We start from the raw sequence: 9,140 nt of genomic DNA, 5'->3' as shown, positions 1-9,140 counted from the left end.
TCTTTTCCTTTTATTTTCTGGTAACACGAGGAATAGACAGATCATTTTCTCTTCCACTCTCATCCTTTACCTCTTCATCTCAGGGAGTGATGTTTATTTCCCTGTTTATCACAGATTACATCATTCTCTCTCTCTCTCTCTCTCTCTCTCTCTCTCTCTCTCTCTTATGATAGTCATTACCATCAATAAGTTTGATTATTCAAGATTAGAATAAAAAAGTTTTTCTTCCAAAGAAATAACAATCACTTTCACCTTTGTTTCTCTCAAATAGATGAGCAATGATTTTCATGCATTTTCGCAAATATCATCATTTATCATCGATTTCTATCTCTCTCATTTTCACATGGTCAGTTCTATTTCAATCTCAGGAAATTCAAAGTTTAAAGTCCTTTCAAGAGATTTTCATCTTGTTTCATTCAAAAGGAAGAGAGGAAAAAAGTTTCTACCTTCAAGTTTATTTTAGATACTTGAAAATAACTACAACCTTTGTGATAGTTTCTCTGTTGATGATGAAGATGATGTAAGTTTCCTGCTGTTTGATGTTTTTTTTCAGGGTGAAAAGAAAAAGGAAAAACTCTGAAGAAAGAAACTCTTTGTTGATGAGAAAGATAAAGATGACCAGAGGATGTTTCCATTTATTACCAAGTCAATCTTATTGATGGAAACACGTGAGTCTTGATTATTTCAAGATCAGGAGACTCTGAAACTTTCATGAGATGAAATTCAACCATGACCTTGTTGTTTTTTCTGATACAATTCCAACTGATTCATTGATATGTTAATTCAATGATGATTGTGATGATGATGAAAGTGTGAGCTCATTGTTAATTCATTTGATTTTACAATGATAGAGTGACAAGATGATGGTAATGGTCAGTTCGGATAAAATTCATTCGATTTTTGAAAATAGATGAAATTGAATGGTCCATTAAGGAGACAATCTCTCGTTGGATTTACCGTTATTTTCTATTGGAAATTGAAATCGATATTACCTTTTGTTTCACCAGGAAACAGGAAAATAACTTGACCCCATATATCAAATTATCTTCCTTATCATCATCCTTTCTTTTCCTCTTTCTCTTCTCTTCATCTTCATCTTCTTCTTCTATTTTTTATCACCGAACAACATGATGATGAAGATGATACAATACAAGAACTTCAATGTAATGATTCAGTGAATGGGATAACTGTCAGAATTTTTTTCTCTCTTCTCCTCCAAATCTAAACAGATAATCTTCATCATCTTAATAGTGAATTATTATTTTTTATTCTCATCTTCATCATCCAATCATCCAAATCTTTCATTGACAATTGGTAATGATGAAGAAAAGTTGATGAAAGAAAATGATTCTCACTTGAGGATTGATTGTATTATTATTTTTTCTAAGAAATTTTCTCAAATGGAAATCATGTAATATGGTGATGATGATTATCATCTTCCATGGAGGATGATGATGGCTTATGGACTCTATTAGAATTGAAATAGAGTGTAACAAATGGATGATGATGACGAAAATGATGATCAGTTGCAAAACTGTCAAGAAGAGGTTTTCTCCCGATTATTATTAGATTATAAGGGGGAAAATAAAGTGACTTTGAAAAAAAGTGATAGAGATGAAAAGATGATGAGGATGATAAATGCGAAATGAAAGCAACAAGAAAAGTGTTTCATAAATCTGTCATGGGTATTGGTGTTGCATGGTGATGAAGATGAAGATTGAGATGATGATAAAGATGATGAATTTTTAAATAAACCATGCAAATGGTTCAATGAGAGTGTCTCAATTGAAGATTTATATATTTACCATTAGGGAACTACAATCAACTCATTCACTGGGTGAGAGTCAGGGAATCATTTTTACTCTCTCTCTCTCTCTCTCTCTCTCTTTCTCTCGATCTCTTTATCATCCTCATCATCTTCATAGACATTAGTTTGAAATATATATTGCATTGAATTTTTAAGTTCTTTTTTTTCGCCATCTTTATCTTCATCTATACATCATTTTGATCATCACACCATCTTGCAAAATCCCCTGAGGCTCAATTTACTTGTTTGTCTATGGTGAAGGTTTTTTTTTACAGTTTTCATATTTTACTTCAGAGGCAAATTGTTGCTTTCACTTACACAATGTGGTTGATAAGAAGGAGGTGGTTGAAGTGGGAGTGGGAGGAGAAGAGGAAGTGAAAGAGAGAGAATTTGAGTGAGATGTAAATGTTAATGATGGAAATGGTGTTAGAGCTGTACAGTTAACTTAAGGTTCATTTTTTTTAATCAATACAATTGAGAATGAAATTAAATTAAATTACAAAGCAAAAAGGCAGAGTAAAGAGGAGGAACTAAATCTATCCTTAAATAACATATTGATAAACATAATTATTTGCCCTTAGGATGTGACAGGTACACGTGACACGAGATCAACATGGATGATGATGGAGATGTTGATGAAGACGAAAATGTTGCAAGGATGAAGGGAGAAAAGATCTTGATGACGATGATGATGATGATGATGATGGTACAGAACATAAGTAAATTTTTTTTCTTCTCTTTCTCTTGAAAAGTTTCAATCAATTGATTCACAAAAATTCATTAAAATTTACGTTTATATCCAAGGAAATGATTCATTTTACATGTTGTCACGTTATCAGAAAACTAATTGAATAGAAGCTCATTAATATGGACAAGGGAATCCAATTAACAGGTAGATTAATGGTTGTGGTGGTAATAATGGTGATGAGAGTGGAAAATATAATAACAAGTTGATTAATTGGTGAGGATGAAAGGAGGGAATTATGATGAACTGATTTTGACCCAGAAGCGGTTCCACTTAATGCTGAAGGTGATGAATAACCAAAACAAAGGCGTTTGATGTTGGCTTTACGACGTTTACAGTTAATCTCATTAAAAGTATTTGCAGCTAACGAAGAGGAAGATGAAGATGAAGATGAAGATCCTAAAGATGAATATGGAGGTAAAGATAATACATAAGGAGTTGAACCTCTAGATGATAATGATGAGGAGGGAGAAGGTAAATTTTCTGAACAGATACAATTTCCCATGTAAAAAGCGGCCTTTTGCCGCCAAAGGATATTTAAACTATTGTTACAAGCTTTGGTACACTCGGTGCCCATGAAAACTTTTTCACAATGAACTTGAACAAATTCCCAGGCCTCTGAACAGGCCTCATCCTCACGGCAACGGGTTTCCGCTGAGGAGCATAACATTACTCCTGGAATTGATGATGAGAAACCTTTACCTTTATACCTGTGGTGATGATGATGATTTCCAGATGAGGATAATGATGATGATTCTTTACCTAATTTATTGTTGTTACCTGGGGAAGATGAGGGAACAGAATCTATTCCATATACTGATGCATGAGGAGATAATGATGATGATGATGAACCAGATGAATGGTGATTATTGTACCTTGAATGGCAAACACTGGTACGACGACGCACTTTCCGGCAAAATTCATTATCCCCACAGTCACAATTAACATAATCATAGCCTTCGGTTATACTATTGAGTGACATTAATGCCAATTTACATGCTTCTGAACAGGTACGAGTTTTATTGTTCAATAGGTGGGAACATGATGTCCGATAGTCTTGTAAGGCCATCGCACATCTCATATCACGGGAACAAATACTCAGGGCAGTGTCACATTTGGCACGTTGTGGAATTGAATGTGGTGAGATTAAGGATGAAGATGAGGAGGATGAGGATGAAGATGAAGATGAAGAAGATGAGCCAGGATGTTGGTAGAAGTTTTGTAAATTAGCGGTTGTGAGGGTGAAAACAAAGGGAGAGGTTGAAGAGAAGAGAGAAGAAAAAGAAAGTGAAGAGAAAATGGTTAGATACATAATCACCATGAAAGAATAATAATGATAATATTGGATGAAAAGAAGATGATGATGAATTGATTGAAGAGAATTAAGAGGAAAACTTGAAGAAATAAGAGTTTCAGGTTATCGGTGAGATTCAATTTGTTTGGAACAATTAAATTCCAATCAGTTTGATGGAAGAACATTTAAAACCACGAGAGAAAAATTGAAAAGAGATAACTATTAACAGAATTTGTTGTTGCATCCATGAGAATAGAAAATAAAATGAGAAAATAAATGGAATGAGATATTATCGAAACTCGAAATGAGAAACAACGACTGTGCAAAAAGAAAAAGAAAATGTAGATGTCGCCAGTGTAAAGTTCGAAAAAAGTAAAGATTTTGTTCTCTCTCTGGTTAATCGTCGATTATAATTTGATTAATATTCGAATTTACTTGATGTACAATTGGAGCTAATTAACTTGGAATTTGTTTTTCGAGTTAACTGTTTATTGGATTGACCGATACAAGGGTTGGCTCAGTTGATCGATTCTTTCAACAACTTGTTCAGAAAACGAGATTAGGATTGAAGAGTAAACAGAAAAGGGATAAGAGATTAGTGTGTCTTTGGGTCTTATCCAAGAAAATATTATTCGATCTCTTTCTTGGTTAAATTCTTGGAATATCAGATTTCAGCTGATTATTTGAAAATTTATCTCTCAAGTTGTAGATTGTTTTTATCATGGGTAATGAGATAATCTGAATGAAACGATGAATTCCATTGATACAATTAAGGCTTGTGAATATAAGAAATGGCGTAAATCTGATGAAAAGAGATTGACTGGTAAAGAGAGAAAGAGATAAACAGAGTAAATAGAAAAGATTATCAAGATAATGAAGATTAAGAATGATGAGGATCAACTAATTCTTACTTGACGATGGTGAATTTAAAGAATTACTTATGAACTTTTTTTCATATTCAGGTTAATATTTCAATTCGAATAGAGAAGTTCATCCTTTTCTTTTTCGAAACAGCAAAAAATAAGATTTCCTCTGAAACTTTTCTTTCTTTTCTTCAACTACTCTCATCATCTCCTAAGATTATTATAAGATGATGATTATGATGATAAAATTTATTATAAAGTTTTTTTCCATTCATTTACTTCTCATGTTTCATGAAGTTGATCATTACAAATGTGATTAAGTGAGATAATCATTTGAAAGAAATGTACGAGAGAGAGAGAGAGAGAGAGAGAGAGAGAGAGAGAGAGAGAGAGAGAGAGAGTTTTTCTTCATGGAAAAAGATATTTACCAAAATTCTGATAATATTCAGATGGATTATTTTGTAATACAGTAAATAAATAATCAGAGAAACATGATATTCATGTTGATCATCATCAACATTATCAATTGATTTACATTGAGATTGAAATTATATCTCCAAATTTTCACTGATTAATTTTGTTTCTCTCAAGATTAATGAGATTGATAATCTTTTGACTTTAAATTGGATCAAAATGATTAAACATTTAGGTGGTGGATATTTATTATTGGGTTAATATTCTTGTTGTCAGCTAAATTTTTTTTCTTGTGCTTTGCATGATGATGAAAACTCAGGTGAAGTGGATTATTATTCAATGAAGCTGAAAAATTTGCATCAATTGCACCAAGTATTAGTTTGCAGGGGAGAAAAAAGGTATTCAGAGTTAATGAAATGAAATGAAACAGAATTGATGTAAACATTTAGATTCTGATGAGAGGGAGAAAAGGTTCATTTCTTTTCCTGTACATAATGTTCATGATGGTTACCCTGGATATGGAATCGATGTGATGTTGACAATTTCTGACTTGGAATATAAAATGAAAGAGATTGAGGATGTTTAAGGAGAGAGAGAGAGAGAGAGAGAGATGTAAAGTTTTTTCTCTCCTTGTAAATTGGTCACAAGCCTTGGAATTTAAGGAATTACGATCACGAATTACAAACTGATTTCGAACTTTTTTTACTCATCTTCATCTTGATCATCATCTCACATTCTCTCTCATTGACAATCTTCCATAAGAAACTTAAATAAATGGTAAAGTGAACTTCAATTGGATGAGAAGATTAAGTAAACAAATGTTCAGTCCCCATGATGATAGAAAATCTGAATCGATAGAATAAAATAAATTCTTTTCGATTGCCCGAGTCAAAGTAGAGAAAAAAATATTTCCTTTTTCCCTCTCATCTCTCGTTTTCTCTCTCTCTCTCTCTCTCTCTCTCTCTCTCTCTCTCTCTCTCTCTCTCTCTCTCTCTCTCTCTCTCTCTCTCTCTATCTTGTCTTCCTCGTCAGATTCATTCATAATCTGAAGCCTTCCATGAATTTCCTAATCTTCCATTATTCACCTGAGCTTTATCAGCCCAACCCTCCCGCGCCCTATGGAATAAATTCGGAATTTCGAATTTGCATTTGCTATTATTTGTATTTGCTTGTGAAAATACTTGAACAAATATACAGTTGGATTTTCATCAAGTAAGATAAAATGGAACAAAAAAAGTAACTTCAGAAAAAGAAAGAGACATAAATAGAGAAAAGTAAATTTCAGTTCCATGACGATCTTCATCATGACTATGAACACTTTATGAGTATTGATGATTCCCATGTAAATATTTACTCAATCAGGATAAAATTCAAACTCTCGTTTCTCCTTTGGAACCAACTTTACATATCCCATCCAACTTAATTCAATGTAATAATATTGCAATATAAACTCTCTCTCTCTCTCTCAACTTTTATCCACTCCCATCAAAATGGATCCGAAAATAATCTGATAAATTATTGAATTTCGTTTTAATATACAATCGAATAGTAAATCGTTTAATTTTCATCTCAATTTATCATCTGATTAACTCAACAATTTAATATATTAAAACTTCATGTCCTGTCATGTATTTAGTTCACTAAACTTGGGATCTATGTATTTTATACCTTCGATATATTTACCGTTATGATTATTAAAGCTCGTTTGTTTTGATATTCTGTTATATTAATATATTGAATTTCAAGTGCATGATAAATGTTGTTTATCATTCATGTTGCTTCAATCATGTGGTTATAATGTCATGTAAACAATATATTATTTCATGATAATCATGATGATGATGAAGACGAACAATAACAACAAGGTAATAATCGGTTGTATAAGTAAAAGAAATACAAAAAACATTTGAACATGTAACTATTATTAAACTGATATCAATTGGATTGAAACTTTGAACGGGGTGGTTAAGGGTTGGTAATAAGATCCAGTTGAATATCACATGGTAACAGAATGAATGAATTGGAAAAAAGTTCTGAATCCATATGAAGGGAAAATTCAATATTCTGAAAAGTCATATACATTAATATACTTTTATGGATGATAACAGTTTCAGGGTAAAGTTGAGAGTGGGAGTTGGAAAGTTGATATTCAGCTAATATAAAATATAACAATAAGTTGAGCTTTAAAAAATTCTCATTCAAAAGTTTCACTCAATTCAACTGGTCATCATGTTACATGGTTTTATTATCACTGAGGTCGTTTACTGTTGTATTGTAATAAAGTATATCATGGATACAATGGTCAATCTATGAAAATGGATCAGTCTATTAGGAAATATCAGATTATTGAACTGAGAATTGATATTGAAAAGGTATATTATGAATATGGAAGATGATACCTGGTGATGATAAATTATGTAAATGATTCAGGGTGAGATCTTTGTTGGTTTTTCTTAATTTTGTAATAAAGCTTATGGAATATTAGATGTTAATGATTGTAAATGTGCCATTGATTCAATTGACCTTGAAAAATATTAGTTTTCATTGAAGATTTGAAAGAAATTTTTGGAGAGAAAACTAGAATTCGAATATTTTTTTATTCTCTTTCAATTAGACTAAGGTTTTCTCTCTCACTCTCTCTTTCTCTTTCCGGTTAGATGGTAATGAATATTGATCTTCAATTTCGATTCTATCAACAGTTCACTTTGGTGATATTCATAAGTTTCCAAACAAGTTATTTCGAATTGAATGTTTTCTATTCGATTTCTTTTGCTCTCATTCTCATTCCCTCTCTCTCTCTCTCTCTCTCTCTCTCTCTCTCTCTTCTTTCTGCTCTTCGTCTTTTTCAACAGTTTCAATGAAATCGAAGATTTTTGTTTGAAAAAAAAGAGAAATAAGAGAAACTTAACAACTCAGAGATTCGAATTGAACAAAAAACAATGGAAGAAATTGTTTACTACTCTCATGAGACTTCAATCATCTTTTTTCTTCTCTCTTTTCCATCATCATCATCTCTCTTTTCCTCTCTTCTTTCGAGCCAATCGTTTTCGAAATACACTTTGATAGCTGTCATATTGGAATCACAAGTCTGGCGTAAAATAGAAAAGAAAACAAATCAGAGAGGAAAAAAAGTTCTAAAGGAAAATAGTGTTTAGAACTTTTTTTTACTCGTAAATTCTGCGATCGATGAATTTGATTGAGGGTTAATTTAGTAAGAATTATTTCAACCATGAACGCGAATCAAATCACAAAATTAGGTGTTGGTGATAATTATTAGAACAAAATAATTAAAGAAAGTTTAACTGACCGATTTCCTCAAATTCAATAAGCACAATCAAAATCAAGATTTTCATCAGTGAAAATATTGATCTTTATGGGAACTTATCAGTCGATCAATTGTCGCAAAAAAAGTTTCTTGTCTAATAATCGATAAAAATAAGTAATTTTACTTATTGTATCTCTTTTCTCGAATCTTTTTTTTATTTTTGTTCGATAAACTTTTCGTGAGTTGACATTTTCTACCAATAGATGGCACCAATGGTATTCTACAAGAGAAAAGTTCTAATCTCGATTCGAGGAGAAAGTTTTTTGATGAGAATGATGATGAAACAAAAAGTTCTTGTTCTAATGAGATGTACCTCAAATAAGGTTGAACAGTTTGAACATATTGATCAATCAATTGGTTTCCAATGAATTTGTTATCGCTTATCAATCGGAATTAAAGTAAATCATTAATCTAAATTAACAATCAGTTTTTAGAATTGAAAACAATTATGAACGAAACAATTGTCCAAATTGTAAGTGAAGTTGTACCTTCATCAAGTTACTATTCGATTAATTTTTTCGAATTAAATTCAAACTCATCTTCTAATCAAGGTTATCCTTCATTACAATTTAATTTCGACTCCTTATCAACAATATCATCATCATCATCATCATCTTCACCATCATCCATATCATTGAACAACGAGAATTCAACCATTTTAACTGATACAATAAACTTAAAATTCAACGGAA

General features: G+C 31.7%; 1 protein-coding gene across 1 annotated transcript; it reads right to left on the bottom strand.

Moving 5' to 3' along the window:
• Positions 1–2,491: 2,491 nt before the first annotated feature.
• Positions 2,492–5,002, bottom strand: LOC128393377 (uncharacterized protein DDB_G0271670-like). The gene has a single exon (XM_053353559.1). It carries the CDS (start codon positions 3,871–3,873, stop codon positions 2,635–2,637), a length of 1,239 nt encoding a protein of 412 aa, XP_053209534.1. The 5' UTR covers positions 3,874–5,002; the 3' UTR covers positions 2,492–2,634.
• Between the last annotated feature and the right edge of the window lie 4,138 nt (positions 5,003–9,140).

This window comes from Panonychus citri, unplaced genomic scaffold, assembly GCF_014898815.1.
Source record: "Panonychus citri isolate SS breed McGregor unplaced genomic scaffold, ASM1489881v1 Contig00012, whole genome shotgun sequence".
NCBI lineage: Eukaryota > Metazoa > Arthropoda > Arachnida > Trombidiformes > Tetranychidae > Panonychus > Panonychus citri.
The sequence above is the reverse complement of the archived record's forward strand: the minus strand, read 5'-3'. Positions and strand labels throughout refer to the sequence as shown.

Coding starts and splice junctions, on each gene's coding strand:
- LOC128393377 (XM_053353559.1), bottom strand. CDS start 3,873: ATGGTGATTATGTATCTAACCATTTTCTCTTCACTTTCTTTTTCTTCT.